The following is a 20770-nucleotide window of genomic DNA, read 5'->3' on the forward strand; positions in this document are numbered from 1 at the left end:
TACCATATCAGATGGGGGAGAGGAAAGTGGAACGTGCCCTCGAAGTTTGGTGCTTTCCGTCTCATATTTGGATTTCTGCCTAGTAGTACGTTGACGCTTAGAGTCGGGTGCTGCTGCTGTGCTACCACCGCGTCTCTTACTTTCCACCTTTTTAACTCTCTTCTTCGGTTGACGTCGCAAGTTCCTCTTTGGTGCCATTATAAAGTACAACCTACAAATGTACATTGACAACATTAATAAACTTTTATCTACCTTTAACAACATTGTCAACTATGTATACATACATGTATAAATATCCGCAATCCTCAATTTCATACGCTCTCTTCCTAAGGATATTGTGCATGCCATAACATTTACTGAACATTTAATGTATAGCAGTGTGCATGCCATCTAAATCTTTCTATCTTCTTCTTCTTTAATTTTTTATTTTTTTCTTTTTTGAGGATAAAGTGTTTGCGTGTTTGCTTCTAGCTAACCATGTACCTAAAATTTTATGCATCGATCTTCTCTCTCTCTTTCTCTCTCTCTCTCTCTCTCTATATATATATATATATACCTTTAGAAAGTACTAACTCTGGAATTCTCAACTTCAATTCTAATTAATCATAAAGTATTTTTCTATTTTCTCCTGGTCAAGGGCCACCACCAGGAAATCCAAATCCGGGTTGGGGCGTACCAACAGGGAACCAAAGGAAATGGGGAAGCGAACGGAATCATAATGCAGATAAATACTCAAATCAGAGGGATAGAGGATCTCACGGTGGGGATTCTGGTTATGGTGGGGGTAATAAACCTTGGAACAGGCAGTCATCGTTTGGTAATGGAGGGGGAGGGGGAGGGGGAGGTTCTTCAAGGCCTCCGTTTAAGGGACAGAGAGTTTGCAAGTATCATGAGAGTGGTCATTGCAAGAAGGGTGCTTCTTGTGATTATATGCACACTTGAGAGGTTTTAGTTTTAACATATCCATAGCAATAGCATCAGCCAGCAGAGGAAGAGCACTTTGATATTGTACAGTTTATTCCCCATTGGAGAGTTTTGACATGTATAAGCATTTTTTCTTTTCTATTTATTTGTAGAACAAAGTGCAGTCTTCTAGTAGTTGGAATTTGTGTTGGAATTTGTGGAAAGGATGGGTATGTTGATGTTGCTGCTTGTAAGGGTCCTTTTGGTCTTAGTCAACAACCGTTAAAACATATTACCTTTATCTAGACAGGATGCTTTTATGCTTTTTGGATCAAATAAACGGCATCCTAGTTTTCATACATATTTGTGACACAAAATTCATAATATATTTCATTATTTTGTATATGAATACAAGGAAAAAAATCTAATAGGGAATTCTTGACGGTATTACATTCCTTTATGAATTACTATTAATTTCTCTCTCTCTCTCTCTCTCTCTCTCTCTCTCTCTCTTTCTCTCATTCTTTCCCAAAAAATACCCAAAAAAAATAATCATAAAGTATTTCTCTCATTTTTTCTCTAATTAATTTCTCTCTCTCTCTCTCTTTCTCTCTTTCTCTTATCTTCAATTCTATATATATATCTATACCCAAAAAAAACATTTTTTATAAAAATTTAAAAATAAAAATAAAAAATAAAAAATGACGTGTCGTTCATCCCAGACGACATGTCGTTCAATCCATCTTAAACCCTTGTCCGGGTCGACCCAAACCCGCCTAAACCAGCACCGACCCGATTCTTGACCCGGTTATTTCTTCCACCTCCGGCCACCGATCAAGGCCAAACCGGTCCCATTTTTTTCCTCTCTTCATTTCCTACTAATGCCCAATATCAATCTATCCTAATTCTTCAAAAAATAAACCCGCCTAAACCAGTACTGACCCGATTCTTCACCGGGTTATTTCTTCCACCTCCGGCCACCGATCAAGGCCAAACCGGTCCCATTTTTTTCCTCTCTTCATTTCCTACTAATGCCCAATATCAATCTATCCTAAATCTTCAAAAAATATAAACACAAAAATTATAAATAAAAACCCACTCCACGGCAACGAAAGAAATAAACATAAAGCCAAATCCACACAAAAACAACCCACACCGGTCCCACGGCAACAAATAAAGAAAAAGATTCAACCAATTACCTTATTCCCTGTGCTGAGATGAGATCCTAATGTTTGGCTTTTCCACGATAGCTTCGGTTTGGTTGTTTGTATTTGTGTGTTCGTGTATAAAGTCGTTTGTTTGCTTTTTTTTGTATTTTTGTATTTGTATGAAAGTGTAAAGACGTTTAGAAAAGGAATAGTTGATTTTTGTTTGGTTTTAAAAATAAGAGGATATGTAAGTAATTGTTTTTTGTTTGAAGGTTATAAGGGATATTAAGGGGTAGATCAAAAAAGAAATGAATTGAGGGGGCAAAATTCATGAAGCTCGGTCCTATAGGGGTATTGGGCCAAATTCCCCTTTTGCTGGTATAGCTTATATAGTTAAAGATCCAAGTGAGATTCTGAACCCAAATTTTGTCTAGCCTAAACACAATCCACTTAATTGAACTAGATGGTTCATTATAACTCCTCTTTGTGTCACGTTGTGAGTATTAGTACTACTTAAACTAGCTAGGACTCTTAACCCGCCTATCCTATATAAAGCCTAAATTTTAATTCGATTTTTCCAATGTGAGACTACTCAAGCTTTATATATCACTAAAAAAAAAAAAAAAAAAAAAAAAAAAAAAGAACGTCAACAATGTACAAATTATAAAATATAACTTTAATCCAGTTTATTTATTGTTTAACTACTTAATTTTTATTCAACTACCAAAGAATTTATTAACACATTAAATATAAAACAACTACTAAGTTATAATAAATTATTTAATAAACCAATTATAAATCCTTATATGTCATGGAAAACAAAAAAAAAAGTTTTTAAAACAACGCTTAGCAATGTAAATAGGGTGGGTTCGAGTTGGTTTTTTAAATCCCATCCTTGTTCTTGCGGCTTTTCCCTCACCCTATTGATTTTTTAAATCTCATCTCCATCCCCGCAGTTTTTCTCACCCCATTCACGTAGTTCTTTGAAGATAGGGTGGGGATGGCGATTTACCAATTGAAGCGAGGCAATCCCGTTCTCCACACCACCATCCTGCTTTTTTTTTTTTTTGTAATTGGTAAGAATTTTCCTAATCCATTTATGATATAATTTTTGTGTTTGTTTTTCGAGAAATTTATATATAAATATTTTCATATAAAAATAATTTTATTTGTGAATAAAATGTAAATAAAGTGTCTCAAATGCAATAAAAGTACAATAAAACATATTATGGTCAAAATACATAATTATAATAAAAAAAATATTTAAAAAATACAATACAATAAATCTAAAATTTTAAATACATAAATATAAAATTTGTAACGGTATACACATGATAAAATCATACATTTATATTCATTCATTTAATAATTAGGTAAATTAAAAATATAAAAAAGTTAAATAAATAATTATATAAATCGGACTAAGTTTGTGATGGGATTTTTAATACCCAGCCCCGTCTCGATCCCGATTCGGAGCATAAAATTTTGCCTCAAATCTACCCTGCAATCCCGACTTACCAAGGAAAACTAACCCTTTAGTGATAGTGCGCTACAGTTTTGAAATTGTATGGGGCAAATTGCTATTTTTATGAAAGTCACAACAATATACAAACTACAAAACATGCCCCAAAAATAATAATAATAATTTTAACCCCTTTATTTATTGTATAACTACTTGGTTTCCATTTTCAACTACTGACTATAGAATTTATTAGCATATTAAAGACCAAACAAATACTAAATTATAATAAATTATTAAATAAACCAATTTCCATATCTATTTTTAAAGTTTTTTTAACAATTTCAAATCTGTTAAACTATTAAAGAGAAAAATCCATAATCTAGCATTAGTTTTGTCCAAAAACAAGGCATCAAATAATGTCACAGAAAATATTTTATATTATAGAAATCTGCCAATTTTTAAACTCATAATTAAACATAACTGTTTTCTCGACAAAAAAACAAACATGACTCTATCAATTTAAAAAATAAACCACCAAACAATGTCAGGAAAATTTTTTTAAAACTAATAATAAAAAACTAAAACCTCTGAAACCCATAATCTAACTTTTTGTTTGCAATTTCTACAATAAACTTTATGTCTACAAAAAATGTTTAAACTACAAATAAAATATTTACTGCCAAATTAAAAAATAAATAAATAAATAAACACAATATACAAATCGAAAAAGATACAAAAAGAAGAAAAATAAAAAAAGTGATGGTCTGATTAGGAGGGTCATAAATTGAAAATATATATATATATATATTAACCAGAAGTCATAATTTTTTTTATCAATACTTGAATACCAAAAAAAAGTGTTTACATTGGTTCCTTATGTGAGTCAACCATACACTAATCGATAAAAGAAAATGTATTTATTCTTTTTGTTTTTTTTTTGGTGAATAGAAAATGTATTTATTCTTGCATTTTCAAAAATAAACCGTTTTGAAATATCACGGAAAAAGTGTTAAATTTATTAACCAATAATTTTGCCAAGTCACAAAAACAATTTAATTGTAAAAAAATAAAATAAAAAAATAAAAACTTCCGTAACTATTTTATTTATATATTTTTTTATTGAATATTTGTTTCATTCATTGCTCTTAGCTTTTGAAAAACTATAATCTAACATGTTTATTAAACTACTAATTCTATTATAACACTAATAATAAAATAATAATATGTCAAGTTTTGAAAACAATTTCTAAATCATTACGAAACTGGTTATAATTATATCACGTAGGTAAAGATTTTTAAACTAAGAATAAAATGATTATTTGCGAAATTCAAATAAACAATATAGGAATTGAAAAAAATCTACAGGAAAAGATAAAAAAAAATAAAAAAAAATGTGATGGTCCGATTAACAAGATCATAAATTGAAAAAATATTAAACGGACCTCAGCTGATACTTTTTATTTATTTATTTTTATTTCCCTCTTTATCGATATTGAGGTAAGAAGAAAAATAATGTGATAGTTTTTAGTGGGCGGGTTCAGAGTGGGTGTTTTTATTGGGCTGGGTGCGTATTGAGTCCAGAATACGTGGTGCCTTGCCTTCGTTCGGCTTATTCGGAGAGCAAATCAGAGACATTTCTATTGGATCAAAAATGGCTGCCCCAGGTGGAAGCAGTAGCAGCAGAGGAAATTCAGCGAAAGCCATGGTCGCCGATCAGATCTCTCAGGCCGTACAGTCCACCTCTAACCTCCTCCACCTCATGCAACAATCTTCTCACTCCCAGGCACTCTCTCTCTCTCTCTCTCTCTCTCTCTCTCTCTCTCTCTCTTTTACTTTCTCTTTGAATGTTTTGCTTTGATTTTATATCATAAGCAAAGACAATATAGAAGCTTCAAATGGACAATGGTCATATGGGTTTTCTCTGTTTTCACCTGGGTTTTTAATTGGATCGTTGCTTCAGTCTAAATATCTAGCGCAGAATAAGATTTTTTTTTATTATTATTATGCCAAATGTTGAAGATTATTGGAGAGAAAATGTTTGATTCGGGAAGAATTGGAGTATCGAAAAAAAAATTGATGTATTATGTTATCTCGAAAAGTTAGTGACTACCTGGAAGATACCACATCGAGAGGCAGAGAAGATGTTACTTTTGAAGGATGTGAAAACATGGAAAATTATTGGATAACTCTCTTGTTTGATGGGAATCGTCTTTGGAATGGATGCAATATGAGTATTGGTCAATAGTAGAGTAGTATACTTTCTTAGACAATAAATTTATGGATTCTGTGGGTGATTAGGATATATTGGATCACATTAAGAAGCTAGCAGCTACTGCCTTAGTTTTTGGCCTTTTTTTTCATCTTTTCTTTTGATAAATTTTACTCCATTGAATTTCTCAAGGAATGGAGTGGCTGGTTTAAGGAGAAGAAATTTTAATGAAATCTTATTTTTATAAGCTTCGGATGCTGTTTAGAAATGGTTTGCTTCTTCTTCGTAGAGCTGCTAGATGGCAGAAGAACTTCTTAGAAATGTGTTATTGTTATCTACTTTGCTATAATGCTTAAAAGGTTCAGGCACATATGTTGCTAAGTGAATTCTTCATTCTCATTGTCATCTTTCTTCTAACCAGTGTATCTGAGATAAATAAATGTACTCTAAGAAGGGATTCATAATGTTATATTATGATAATGCTATTTGAAATAAAATCTTTTGCATATTGTTCATGATCAATAGTTTATATCTATTTTATTTTGTGCAGGCCCAACTGGCGAAGCTTCCGAAGGACCTTCTTGCTAAAACATCCACAATTAAGAATACTGGGCAAGTATGTATAAGAAGTTCATTGAGAATACAGGACAAGTATGTGAAATTCTGGTTAGATTTAAATTCTGCTCCTGATTTTCTTCTCTGTTTATACAGTTGTTAGAGCAGATGCCTCGGCTTATTTCGTCGCTTGATGCACACATGGAAAGTGGATTGCAAAGGTTGTATTCAAGTGGGCTTCATTTACTACGTTATCTTTGATGTGGCTGGCAGCTTTATTTATACATTGATGCTTTGCCTAAGCCTACTCTTCTATAATGAGAAATATGCTAAATTAAGATTCATAATCTCATGAAATGGTTGTACCATTATCATCTCATATATGGGCTATTCTTTGGTAAATTTGTCAAAAGTATTTTGGTTTTTTTTTATAGTTAGCCTAGCGTTCTTCTTTACTAATTCCTTTTGTCACTTGATTTACAATTTTGCAGTGTTCCTCATTTACAAACTGTTATCCAATTGCTTACAAATATGGAAAGCTGCCAGCTCAGTTCTCTCTCTAAAGCTCCCTGCTTTCAAGAGGTTAAAATCTCTCCCTCTGCCCCCCCGGTGACTTGCATTCCTTACTTCTTTTGATGCATGATAAATTCTCCATGAAGCAAAAAATTTGTCACGGTGGTCAGTTCCTACAAAAGGCTGGTTAATAATAGCCATCTTGATGATTGTTCTTAATACATTTCCTCATTTTGATGCATATGTTTCCCCTAACAGGAACATGAGCAGGAGAACCAACCTTCTAAAGTGGGCTAATTTTCCATACTTAGCCGCTGTTTTGCTGAGTATCTGAATTTGATGGTTGTGACTCTGATCATACTTGCAAGAAATATTTTAATTTCACGGTCAGAAGTTTGGCTTGTCATAAGGTCAGATTAAGTTTTATGCCATCTCAATGTACATGATCATAACCAGAAACTATATCCTATCTTACCTTATTGTTCGTTGTTATACATCAACTGACAAACCATGCCCAATCTTTATCTAACCTATTGAAACGCAGTTATGTACACTATGGTAAAGAAATCTGTTCTCTAACGGAAATAATTTGCATAAAGAGAAACAAACTAAGCTGCCTTGTCATGTTTCACTAATTTGTTCCTTTTTTTCTTTTTCTTTTTTTGTTTTTTTGAGTGCAAACTGTGGGAAATACTTTGAAAAGAAAAATGAAATAAGAAAAGCGAAAACTTTATAATAAACTTAAGAGAAATCTCCCTTATGCGGCAAAAATTCAAATTTAACCCGTATGAATGATATATATATATATATATATATATATAAAATAAAATAAAATAAAGAAGAAAGAAACAATAGAATAAGAAGAAGATGCCGATTTATTCAAGTTAAGAGTTATTTTCCATATGTTTATGATGTTAATATGTTACTTACTTCCATTTGAACGAGTAGTTTGTCTTAATTCGTTCTTTCTGTTAATTTATTAGTTGGCTTAAATGTACAAAAGTAATTGTATGATGAAAGGAGGATCTAGTAACCAAATGGAAATTCAATCTCTTTAATTTTTCTACCAATGCAATGAAATATGTCCAAGCATAGAAAATAGATGAGCGAACCCATGGATCAAATGGACTCATAGCCTGAAAATCTTTGTGATAAACCACTCTAGCACTGACATTGTAAAGCTAACCCCCCACTTTGAATATAATTCTGTCATCTCTTATTATGTTTAAAAAAAAAAAAAGATACATATTTTATTACGTCAAGCCCACAGAAGCTGTCTTTCTTATAGCCTATGTGGGATATTTCTGGCAGTTTGGGGGGTGTGAGAAGGCCAAAAATAGAAGGAAAGAGACAGATGGGCCATAAATGAGTTGATATATGAGTTTTTATGTAGTAGCACCTTCACATGCAGGAACAGGCTGTGATGAGGTACAATTGTGATACTACCATACATAACTCATATAATGAAATTTGAGGTACAATTGTTACTACCATAACATAACCCAAATAATGAAATTTATGGATATGAGAAACCGAAAAAAAGAAGAAGGGGTTTTTGGACATATTATGTCAAAAAACACATGTTTTTCCCTGATTTTTAGCTGGTTAAGAATTTTGTGGTTGCTATAAACCCCTAGGCAGTGAATGTACCAAAGCTTTTGGAAAGGCATTGCAATTTTGGCTGTGTTGTTTATGGTAAAGAATTAATGTTTGGAGGAATTATAAGATAAACTTTGCCCAATGAAGTTTGATGAAATGAACCAGACCTTGCAATTTGGCTGGTCATATTTGGAAGGAAAACCAAAGTGTGGATTATCTTGTGAGGTCTCTTCTGTCATAGCTATTTTGTTGTATTTCTAATATTTCTCTATGGTAATGGACTAATATTTCTATATATATTTTTTTTGGTAATAGACCAATAGAATGTAAGTTTAAAATGAGGCATTGCTTTGTTTATTTTTATTTTTGTATTTGATAAATGAGACATTGCTTTATTGGTGGCCAAAATTTTCTTCTTTAAGAAATTAGGAGAAATCTATTACGGATTAGGATTGTCTCATATAGTTCTGCAAGTAATAATTTCGTGCTAATTTGTATATTCTACAAATATGTGGAAGTTACATGTAAATAAGAGCATGATATTTTCGGCCTTATTTTAGCATGTTCGAACTCGGTTTACTAAAAAATTGATCAATTTATGAATAATAAATGAAACTCATACAATACATGAACTAATTTTGAGTAGCTTGTCAATAACTTATGAATGGCTTGAATATAAATGTTAAGAATTTTTTAAAATGCATATTATTACGAAATAATATAATTTTTTAGTAGTTCGTAGATAATTTATAAGCAACTTGAATATAAATATTTAGAATACTTTATAATATTTATCAATACAAAATAATATGAGTAGATAATATATTTGTTACCTATTGCAAAGTTATTTACATATTTAAGAATAATAGCACGTAAATATATTAATGGAACCAACATCCACAAATTTTAAAACATCAATCCGAATTCTTAAAAATTATGGTTCAAAAATACTTATATTATTGTTTTTCGTAATTACAAAAATAAGTAACAAGAGAAGCTTAAAAGATAGAAAATATAGCATTGTTATTTATTATTATTGGTGACTATCACGAGTAAAAATATAATAATTGTTTTAGAGTAATTTTAAAATGCTTAAAATCATTTTTAAAGGGATAAAAATACCTTATATAACATTTGGTAAAAATAAAAAAATAAAAAAAAAAATATTTTTTTTTTACTTTTTTTTGAAAAAATATCTATTTAGTGACTTTGTAAGGTACACTGAATCATTTAGAAGATTAATTTAGTACTTATTATCAGCTACACCATAGTAAGTGATAAACAATTTTTTTTTTTTTTTGGGAAATATCAACAAACCAAAATCTTATTTTGACATGTAATTTAATTTAAAACAGATTTTTATTTTTTTTTTTTTGGGCTTGGTACATAGATTAGGTTAGGTACAACATGAAAAATTAAATAAAAAAATAAAGGTTCGGTCAAATATGGTAATTTGCTAAACAGTAGAAAAAGACAAATAAAGAATATATAGAGACGTATAAGCAATAATATGATTCACATACACTGGATTAGTGAATCTAATTCCCTTTTCCGTCCATAGAAAATTAAAAATAAAGAAGAATTAAATTCCAAATATGGAAGTCGTTTTTTTGAATTCCAAGTCCCACAAATTTGGTGACACGGCACTAAAAGTGGAAAGTAAAATTCCCGGCCAGAAAATACATAAAACATTTTTTTTGGAGAAAAAATATATATTAAAAGAAGGAAGGATGTGGAATTGACACGTGGAATTAAAAAGAATAAAAAAAAGTTGCAAACTTTGATTTTGACTTGCATGTGGGCCCGACTAAACCTAGTCATGTTTTGGTCTTTGATTCTCGATAGAGACAAGAAGCGAACAAATAACAAGACCGACCACGAACCGAACATGATACGATGTCGTATCACTCTTGTCACCTCATCATCTCACTTTCTTATTTTTATTTTTTTTATATATAAATATTAAAAAGCAAGTCAATGCGGAAAAGTGAGCGAAATCCGAATGTCGTGGAAAAAAAGGAGACCCCCGCCATAGATAAAGAGCTGCTCCAAAGGCGCTCTCTCTGCGATTACTCTCTCTCTCTCTCTCTCTCTCTCTCTCTCTCTCTCTCTGTCTGTGTCCGTCGCTTTCAACAAACCGTGAAAGCGCAAAGAAGCAAAAATCCCTAACCCTAACCCTAAAACATTCTCTCTCGGTATTTGTATTGATTATAGAACCATGGCTTCTTCTGCGTCTATGGTTGCCCCTTCTTCTGTTTCGCCATCGTCGTCTTCGTCATTCTCGCCGTCTTCTTCTTCTTCTTCACCATCATCTGGTTTCTATAAAACTTTATTCTCAAACGATTCCAGACCTCGTGTTTCCGTTCCTATTGGCGTTGTAAGCACCTCCAAAACCTTCCATTTTTGTTTTTGTTATTAAAAGAATAAAAAATAAAAATAAAAAGTGTTTTTTTTTTCGACGAATTTCGAAGCAATTTTGATTTCGTACAGACATATACAGGTATATATATTTGTGTGCTTATATGTAAAGTCATTGTGGAGATTGTCGATGAAATTTTTATTGTGAAATGAATATATATGGATACATATTTATATGTAAATATGTATATATTTTTTTTTGGATGATTGTGGGTAGAAATGTGATATGGCTGAACCGAGCAATGGGAAGCCGATTGTTCCCATTCTTAACCAACGGACATTGCCCAAGTTCTTGGAATCGGCACGCGTGGAGAAAACAGTGAACAGAAACAGTACCAGGCTCAAATTGTTTTCTGGCACTGCAAATCCTGCACTTTCTAAGGTAATGAATCATATTCCAATTGGCAATATGTATATATATATTTTTTAAAGTGAATTCTTGTTTGTGATTGAATTCTTACTCTATGTCAGCAAAATAGCTTCAGTCTGATTCTATTGGCTAAATTAGTTAAGGAACCACTCTGCAAGTGGTCAAAAAGACGAACCACTTCTTGGGCTGTAATTGTCTTGGGATTTTGCTATTGATAAAAATTTTTGATAGTGAAAATCTTTTAGGGTTTCCATTTAAAATTATATAAAAAAAAATAAAAAACCTACAATTACGGATTAATTTTGGGAACTTCAACATCTCTATTAAATATATGTTGTTAAGCTTAAGCATAAATATATCTCTCATTTCTAGTGCCTACAAGCTTTTGCTTACCAACTTTCAGCCATTTTTTTCTAGGAAATTGCTTGGTACATGGGCTTGGAACTTGGAAAGATCAACATCAAGCGATTTGCAGATGGTGAAATTTATGTTCAGTTGCAAGAGAGTGTTCGAGGATGTGATGTCTTTCTATTGCAGCCGACCTGCCCTCCTGTGAATGAAAATCTTATGGAGCTAGAAATAATGATTGATGCTTGTCGGAGAGCATCAGCAAAAAACATTACTGCTGTGGTTCCATATTTTGGATATGCTCGAGCTGATAGAAAGGCAAGTTTTATCTTCACTGCTTGGTTCTAATGATTGTATTCTGTTGTCAATTACACATAAAAATTATGTGTTTAGTGTAATTCTAAAGTCATTTTTGTCCTTGGAATAAATTAATATAACGTTTTCATAATAGTAATTTTGAAATTCCTCTAATTGTTTGAGGTTGCATCTCTATTGAACCTATGATCTTTGAAGCTTTCAAACAATATTTTGCTTCACAGTAGCTGCTAAAGTAATCAATCTGCTAAAGAGCTCTCCACTTAATCTGATTGCCTTATTTTACTCCTCAGACACAGGGCCGCGAATCCATTGCAGCCAAACTGGTTGCAAATATTATCACAGAAGCAGGTGCAAACCGTGTTCTTGCTTGTGATATTCATTCTGGGCAGGCGATAGGATATTTTGATATTCCAGTGGATCATGTGTACTGTGAGGTAATCATGTTCATGGTTTTAATTCTTGACTATTTTCATTTTATGTCCACTCATGTCATCATTCATGTCCACTGATTGTTATATTATTTTGTGCTCTCTAGCATGTAATCCTTGATTATCTCGCCAGCAAGAGAATTTGTTCTAATGATTTGGTAGTGGTTTCCCCTGATGTTGGTGGTGTTGCTAGAGCACGTGCTTTCGCAAAAAAATTATCCGATGCACCTTTAGCCATTGTCGACAAAAGGCGTTATGGACACAATGTTGCTGAGGTAATGTCATGGCAAATTCTCTATTAACTACATCTTTCTTCAGCTTAGAATGTGTAAGACTACTTGCTAATATCCTTGAAGTTGTATCGAGTTAGAGATTGACTAATGGCTTATTCCTTTATGGTTGTTGTTCCCTTAGAAAGTGAAGTGTGGCAAATCTACCTATTACTATTTGGCAGTGATGATTTACAACTGCTCATTTAGGATAAATAATGTCTAATTAGAAATGACTTACATCAATAATTGAATATATTGACTGATCTTCCTGTTTTAGGGGCAAAAATTCGAAGAAAGATGGCTAATTAGAATGAATTCAGTTAAGAAGGAATATTTTAAGAAGGAATATTAACTGATCTACTTGTTTGTCTTGAATGGTAGCTTGTTTAGAAAATGCAATTTGGGGCATCGTATAACTGCTCTATACATCAACTTAGAATCATAAGGAAAGCACCAAACCTAACAATAAATAAACAAAAAAAATTATGAGTTTCTTCCACTCAAACATCAGTCTCAAAATTCGAAGTTCCAAAAAACTCAATGATATTGCTTCTTTTACCTCTTGAGAACATCTAGTTAATTACAGCTTTTATATCACTAGGTCCATGTTTATTTTCTATGCACAGGTGATGAACCTGATCGGTGATGTGAAAGACAAAGTTGCAGTTATGGTAGATGACATGATTGATACTGCTGGTAAGTTGGTTTATCATTATATCAAACTCTAGTCGCATTTAGTATTTTGCATATGAAAACTGAAAAATGAAAATAAATTTAGAAGAAAAGAGAAATGATTTATGCTCAATATATGTTTCTTGAGGGTTAAAATAATTAAAATTGTTAGCGCTTGTTTCAACTTAGTTTCTTTGTTCTGTTTGATCAGTCAACAGCTGTCAGTTATCTCTTAGTTCCAATTTTTCTTGTATCAGAGTTTTCTAGCTATATTTCTAATAGAATATAACAGTGTATCAAGTTATCCTGTACTGGCTTTATGATATCCTTGAGATTAACTCCTGCTCTTTCCTGTACTGGTTTTATGATATTCTTGAGATTAACTCCTGCTCATAATTCTTCTTCTTCATCATTGGCGGGTTTAGATAGTTGAAATGGCTGCTAGTGGGAAAACTGTCATCAGGAAATGCACTAAGGGGATTTTTCATGAGCAACACGAAGGATTTTCATTCCGATGCTTAAGATGATGATATTTACAGTAGTATTCTCCTTATATATTGTAATTACTTATAATTTGGTGACTCTTTGCTTTAGGGACAATTGCAAAAGGTGCAGCTCTTTTACACCAAGAAGGAGCTCGGGAAGTCTATGCATGCTGCACTCATGCTGTCTTTAGGTATAAACTTCGTTTACGACATTTGCTTTTGTTTCAAGATGCTTGGTATTGCCTGATGTTATTACCAGCTTCCTTGTGATTAATCTTCACTATTTGCTTTATTTATTTTATTGTTTCTTTTTGAAGATGATCTTAAATATATGATAAACATGGGAATTCTGATTTCATTAAATTTAGTTGTCTGTTCCTTTCAATAGTCAGTTAAATTCTTAGGATTAAAAATTAAAAAATAATTGCAGTTTTAAATACACAAATTTTACAGCTTAGATGACAAACCAATGAGGTTATCTAATTTACTGCAATTAACTGTTAATCCTGTGTTAGAAACATGAACGAGAAATTATCTCTAATCTGTAAGTTTTATTTCTGTAGTTAGAATAAACACTGCACTAGAAGTTTCTTTCTCACCTAGAGAGCTGACATCTTTACAGTGGCATGTGATTACAGTGATTTGAATGACTTCATGTTTTTTTTTTTTTTGGTGAAATTTGAATTATTCTCATGTTATCTACTGGGGAAAAAAAAAATTGGTCATATCATTTTATGTGAAAAGTAGAGGAGTCGAATGATGTGTCACTAATGAAGTATGGGTTGGTATTTTGAAGCATCTATATGTACCATATCTCTGGATCTCTGCATAAGCCTTTTGAGTTATATAGAGATTGTTAATATGTAAAGCAAAGCAATCTCAGTCAAATTCATTATTTTCGTCTTGTTTGAACCGTTATCAGCCCGCCTGCAATCGAAAGGCTGTCAAATGGCCTGTTCCAAGAGGTGATTGTAACAAACACAATTCCTGTTGCAGAGAAGAATTACTTCCCTCAATTGACTGTGCTTTCAGTGGCTAACTTATTGGGTGAAACTATTTGGCGTGTTCATGACGATTGTTCTGTGAGTAGCATTTTTCAGTGAAAGCAGAAATATTTAATCTCCCCTTTCAATGTTATTCAGTTATAATTTTGTACCTTTTTCTTGTTGTAAGATGGCAAAAATTAGGTTTCACAAATTTATTTTAGTTATCTTCTTTATTTCAAATCAATAATATCTTTACCTCTGGATAAAAAGAAATGGTGGGCTACGTTGTCCTCAACTTTGGTCCATTATTGAAGAAAATTCACCTCCCCCCCTCCACACCTATCTTTTAATAAAAATGTAGGGGTTACTACATTTTACTTATTATATCATTTTATCCTTCAAACTAAGAAACCTCACTCATAGCTTCTTGAACTATTATTTTTCCGTTAGGAATGAGTTTTATGAATTTAACGATACACAACTTGTATTTCAGACAACCTGTATGACTAATTCTGTTATATTTATGAGATGAAATTGTATAATTGGACTAAACTGACAGTATTTTAAATAGTAATGTGAGGAGTTTCAGGATCTAAAATGCTAGAAAATAGTGTGCGTTATGGGAAGAAAATGTATTTACCCCGTAAATTTAGTAACTATACTTTCAACTAATGCTTTTTGAAATGCTACGGGTAGGTAATCTTTCTAGAGTTACTTCTTTTAAGAAACATATTTTATGACCATTATGTAGCATTGCCAAGTAGTTTTTAAACCATTGTTATTTCATTATTTTCTCATATAATCACATGAATTTGAATTCCCATTATCATAATTATATAAAAATAAAATGAAAAAGAAAAAGAAAATATAAATCCTAATCATGCGAAGAAACTATCACATAAAAGTGACTTGAGGTGATTTAACAATTCGACAATGTACTTGCATATTTTGCTGAAAACAATTATTTTTATGGGATGGACAGACTGCACTTGATCAACTCCCAATGTACATGAGTAGTAAAATAATAAACTATCCCCCTAGCCTAATAAAATAAATTTAGAATCTGATTTTAAAAAAATTAAGATCATCCTGATTATAGTATTATTCTATACATATAATATTATAGAGGGTTTTAATATAGTAAAGATGATGATTCTGATTGGCATAGTCTTTAGAAAATCAAAAGCAATTTTTAAGAGTACTAATAATTTTTTAAAAAGTGCTTTCAATCTTTAAAAGCATTTATAAATCAAATAACGATGAAGAATGATTTTCTTAAAAAGTATTTATGGAGAAACAAAAGTATTAAGTTATGTTAAACTAGGAGTGTCAACAGGACAGGATGGAATTGGTTTTTAAAATCTCGTTCTCATATCTGTAGAGAATTTTCTATCCTATCTCTCTGTTTTTCCCATGTCTTCAAAGATTGGGTAGGGACGGAGATTTTCCAATCAGGAATGGAGCAGAATAGCTTTTCAGCCTTTTTTTTATAATTTATATAAAGTTTTTTAATGAATAAAATGTAAATAAAATGATTAAAATGCAATAAAAATATAATAAAATACATCAAGGTAATTTTAACGGCCAAATTGAAGGCTTAGTGTTAGGGTTTATAAGAAAAAAAAATGATGTTTTACATAAATAAAATTATAAAAAATAAATAAATAAATATATATATATATATACCAGGTCGGGTTTGGGTCGACGTGTTTATTCCCCTGCCCCGACTAGTTTCCAATTCAGTTTTTAAACTTTTACCCCGAATCTGCCTTGCAATCCCGATTTTTTGGAAAAAAACGCTCTATTAAAGGCGGTGCACCGAGAACATCGGATCATTCGGGGCAAATTGCCATTCCTATGTAAACAAGACCGACATATGAATATTATAGTTTAAACTTCCTATAGCAAACCATATTATCTATGTTGATTGCCACATAAAAAAATTTAATAATTGATCAAATTTTTTAAAATCCAATTAATTTTTTATAACAACTACAATAAATTTAATGCAAATAGATAGGTTGTTACTTTCCTAATTAGGTTATAGGTTGTTACTTTCCTAATTAGTATTTATTTAAAAACAATCAAAATATATTGAAATAACGTAGCATTATTTAAACAATATGTCTTATCAAATAGAACATTTTTATTATAAAGTTTTTACTATATCTTTATTATATCATAATTGATTATATATATATATATATATATATATTTTTTATGACTACTAAAAAACGATTGTTGTTATTTTTATGGACAACTAATGACAAAACTACTCTTTTTTCTTTTTGTTGGCAGAAACCTAAAATTCAAATCCTCCTCCAATAAAGACATTTTAGTTGTAGTAAACGGCCTATTTTCTATCTCCATAAAAATTAATATTAAAAATATAATTAATTTTGTTCATAGAGTGCAACCAAATTATTATTAAGGATGTTTGGATTTATATAATTGAACAATTTTAAAATGTTTTAGAAATATTTGATTTAATTTAAAGTTATTTAGAAGTTTGTGATTGTACAACTTTAAAAATACATTTTTTAAAGATATTCAAAAATATAAAATTTAACAACTTTTGAAAATGTTCAAAAATACATAATTAAATAATTTTAAAATTGTTCAAAACTCTAAGACTAAACATCCCAAAATACATATTATTTATGATATTTAAATTTAGGGCTTGGTTTGTTTTCTAGATGTGAAAGAACGTTGTTGGCTTAATAGAGTAAAATAGTTATAATTGATTAAAGGCTTTGATAGCATGACAATCAATGCAGAAACTAATATTGATGCCGATATTAATCCTGCTGGTGAACCTGGACTCAACATTGCAGATTAGATGATTGGAATCTTATCTTTAGATTGGTTATTTGATTCCACTATTTTTGATTTGCTAACTTTCATTTTTTTTTTTTGTTGTTGTGCAACTTGGCAGATGCTGTAGCTTTGCTTCGGCCTGGCCAGAGAAAGAGAGAGGAACGTTTCGAATCGAAATATAAATATGTATGAGTAATTTGAACATTAAAAAAACTATACAAAGTTTTCTAAAAATTTTGAATATTTTGTTGGTGGTATATAAATAATGGGATTGTAAAATTCCTTTAAAATTGTGAAGTCCAAGAGTTCAAAAAATTGTGATGTCCAAAGTCTAGTGTTCAAATGCATTGGCAAAAAAATATTTATAATTTTTGATCTAAAGTCCAGAATTCACACCTTAATTTTGTTTAAATACCCCTTGTTTAGTTGTAATGCTGGCACCCAAAAAAAGAAAAAAGAAAAAAAAAAAAAAGAGGCACTGCCTCATAAAAATTTATTAGATCCAATTAGATAAGTTGAAATTCAGAGAAAACTAATTTATGTAGAATCAATTTTTTATGAATTATTTTTTTAAAGTGCTTGGCTAGTATTGAAATATTTATTTCAAATTTAAATATAAAATTTTCGTTTGATAAAATATAAAAAATAAAATTTAAAACATTTTAAAATGACATCTCTTCCAAAAAAAATTAATTTTTCATTATATTTTTCACATTTCAATTATTTATTTATTTATTTATTTTGAGAATCCACAATTTACATCTTATAAAAATAATCCAAACACATAAAATTTTTACTTTTCCAATAAATTTTAAAATTTTCCACTAATTTTATGACATTCCAAACCGGCCCAAATCCAAAATAAATTTATCAATTATGATTACTATGATTTAAATAAAAAAAAAAAAAAAAAGGAGGGAGGAAGGATTATAACTGCTTGTTTAGTAAACTTGGTAAAGCCCAATTAAAATAGCCCAACGTTGAGCCCACTAGCCCAATCCTCAGAATTTATTAGTATTTAAAATTTTTTATTAGATCGAAAGCAAGAAAGAAAAAGAAGCTTTTAGGGTTTTGTTCGACTTCGGATCTTTAATCTTTGCCTATAAATAGCCACCTTCCTCAACTAGCGATGTGAGAGCCACTCTCTTCTTCAGAAACCCTAGTCGGTGAAGAATCAAACTGGTTGGTTTCATAGATGATAAAAATTATTGTATTGTATTTGAAGTTTATGTAGTTTTTGTATGTTAGCTGTGATGAAAATCTATTTGTGTCCGGAGGCTGTTTCTTCGGATAACAGCCTGTGACGGTCACAACCCTCTAAGAAGTTCTGAGCTTTACTCTCTTTTTTTTTTTTTTTTTTTTTTTTCAACACGGTCCAAGTCAAAAATGTCATATATATATATATATATATATAGGATATTTCTAATGGTTGAGTTTTTCTACTTATACCATTTCTATGGCATAAGAGCATGGTTCAAGTGCGGATGGGATTTGGGCTAACTTATAACTTTAAAAAATATATATATGTATGTATATATATTTTTTGTTTTTATTTTTATTTATTATTATTATTATTATTTTTTTGGTATGGAGTTCTTAAAAATTTATCGGATGGGGTTGAAAGCGAGGTGACGATAAAAATTCATTAGTCTGTCAATCCACTGAATCACAATTGTGTTGTTACCGTGAATCCCGACAGGTTCTGATCGCTTTCTTTTCAAAACTCTTTTAAAATTTTCATTCTTTTTTGTTTTTGTTTTTGTGTATTGTTGAAGATTTATTTTTTACTTTTATTTTTTGGTTTTCTTTGTTTGTTTATTTGGGCATGTGATGAATCCTGTTGTGATTAATGGGTAATTTGCGTCTGAAATTGTCATTGATGCTATATCACCTTGGAGACCTGATGCCCATTTAGATATTGAAATCTATGCATATTGTTGGGATGTTTTAGAATTAGGTCTTAGAATTAGGTAGTCCCAGAATTACGTCTTAGAATTAGGTAGTCCCAGAATTACTTTGTCCAGAGGACCCCATAATTTCTGTCCCCTCTCGCCCAAAGTTGAGAGGACAATGGTTCCGGGACAACTGATTTGTTTTTGCATTCATAGCATTGGGGAATGTGTCCTCGTCAGTGTAGTTGTACTGAAATTCTTTTCGATGGCATGATTGTTAAAGACATGAAGATTGTTTTGGCATCCAAAGTGCTACTGTGGTGTGGGGCTTAGGTTCCTGTAATGTGGAATTTCGAAATGCAATCTTAAGAAAATAACATTTATAATGCAAAAATTAGGCTTATTGATCATGGACTTTCATATTTTGTATCGAGTCTCACTCATAGCTATGTTTCTACACAAAGCTTGCTGCAATATGGAAATTATCAATGCTGTTGATTTGGAGCTGATCCTAGTAAATCTTTAAGCAAGTCTTTTGCTGTACAGGCTTTGATTGATTTAGCTTTTTTTTAGCATTTTTGAATTTTTTGTTGGGTTATTGCATGCCTCCTACACCATATATATGGGAAAATTAGCATGCTGTTAAATGTTCATTGATTTTTTTTTTATTTTTTTTATTTTTTTTATGGGGGAAAATTTTTTATTTTTATATTTTCTTACTGATTGAATCTGTATGTGTATATGATTGCAGAGAAAATGAAATGTGATTGCCTTAGCTTTAAGAAATTCCGAGCTTTAGTTGTCTTCTATGACACGGTCAAGTTCTAGACTTTTCAAACACCAGTTTGTTCAAAAGTGTCTTGACGATAAGAATTCATTAGTCTGTCAATTTACCAAGTAAGGTGTGTTGTTTCTGTTAATCCCGACAGGTTCTGATTGCTTTCTTTCCTACACTCGTTTGATATCAAGTATTTTAAATTTTTAATAATTATATTTTTTAATGCTTTTTGTTTTGGGCATGTGATGAGTCTTGTTGTGTTTAATGGGTAATTTGCGTCTGAAATTGACATTGATGCTATATATTTTGGATGTCCTTTTTTTTTTTTTTCCTATCATTTTAGTTTGATTTAGTTATGGAAATTCACTTTGAATTGGCTGAGATTATTTGCTATGCATATCATCCTGTGTGTTTCCTATCATTAGATTGCAAACATTTTATTATGCAATCATAGTACGGTGGAATTTTTCAGTACTCAGAGAGGATAATACTTCCTAGACATTGTCTAGGGAGGTATATGCTCTTGGGAGTATTGAAATTCTTTTCTATTGTATGGTTGCATATGAATTTTTTTTAGCACCCAGGTGTGTTACTCGC

The 20770-nt window shown here is 31.1% G+C and overlaps 2 protein-coding genes and 5 non-coding genes across 9 annotated transcripts; all 7 read left to right on the top strand.

Moving 5' to 3' along the window:
- Positions 1-5066: 5066 nt before the first annotated feature.
- Positions 5067-7341, top strand: LOC107430469 (tobamovirus multiplication protein 2B). Its single transcript, XM_016041310.4, has 5 exons — positions 5067-5296; positions 6273-6338; positions 6434-6498; positions 6769-6859; positions 7049-7341. Exons 1-5 carry the CDS (start codon positions 5165-5167, stop codon positions 7085-7087), a joined length of 393 nt encoding a protein of 130 aa, XP_015896796.3. The 5' UTR covers positions 5067-5164; the 3' UTR covers positions 7088-7341.
- A 3037-nt stretch (positions 7342-10378) lies between these two features.
- Positions 10379-15070, top strand: LOC107430459 (ribose-phosphate pyrophosphokinase 1). 3 transcript variants are annotated; one of them, XM_048464571.2, is made up of 8 exons: positions 10379-10766; positions 11025-11189; positions 11595-11843; positions 12134-12277; positions 12379-12546; positions 13170-13239; positions 13810-13891; positions 14623-15070. In XM_048464571.2, exons 1-8 carry the CDS (start codon positions 10608-10610, stop codon positions 14801-14803), a joined length of 1218 nt encoding a protein of 405 aa, XP_048320528.2. In that variant the 5' UTR covers positions 10379-10607; the 3' UTR covers positions 14804-15070. The 3 variants fall into 3 exon arrangements, with proteins under 3 accessions (XP_048320528.2, XP_048320529.1, XP_060674552.1); XM_048464572.2 differs by having other exon boundaries at positions 10766-10889; XM_060818569.1 differs by lacking the exon at positions 10379-10766 and having other exon boundaries at positions 11051-11189; positions 11581-11843.
- A 3678-nt stretch (positions 15071-18748) lies between these two features.
- On the top strand, positions 18749-18838 carry LOC125419212 (small nucleolar RNA U61). The gene has a single exon (XR_007238213.1). It is a non-coding gene; the product is annotated as a small nucleolar RNA U61 (small nucleolar RNA).
- A 288-nt stretch (positions 18839-19126) lies between these two features.
- Positions 19127-19213, top strand: LOC112493487 (small nucleolar RNA snoR14). Its single transcript, XR_003057969.1, has one exon. It is a non-coding gene; the product is annotated as a small nucleolar RNA snoR14 (small nucleolar RNA).
- A 108-nt stretch (positions 19214-19321) lies between these two features.
- Positions 19322-19415, top strand: LOC112493482 (small nucleolar RNA Z101). The gene has a single exon (XR_003057964.1). It is a non-coding gene; the product is annotated as a small nucleolar RNA Z101 (small nucleolar RNA).
- An 835-nt stretch (positions 19416-20250) lies between these two features.
- On the top strand, positions 20251-20335 carry LOC112493488 (small nucleolar RNA snoR14). Its single transcript, XR_003057970.2, has one exon. It is a non-coding gene; the product is annotated as a small nucleolar RNA snoR14 (small nucleolar RNA).
- Positions 20336-20406: 71 nt separating this feature from the next.
- LOC112493484 (small nucleolar RNA Z101) lies at positions 20407-20492 on the top strand. Its single transcript, XR_003057966.1, has one exon. It is a non-coding gene; the product is annotated as a small nucleolar RNA Z101 (small nucleolar RNA).
- Positions 20493-20770: the final 278 nt, after the last annotated feature.

Source organism: Ziziphus jujuba, chromosome 6 (genome assembly GCF_031755915.1).
Source record: "Ziziphus jujuba cultivar Dongzao chromosome 6, ASM3175591v1".
In the NCBI taxonomy this organism is placed as follows: domain Eukaryota; kingdom Viridiplantae; phylum Streptophyta; class Magnoliopsida; order Rosales; family Rhamnaceae; genus Ziziphus; species Ziziphus jujuba.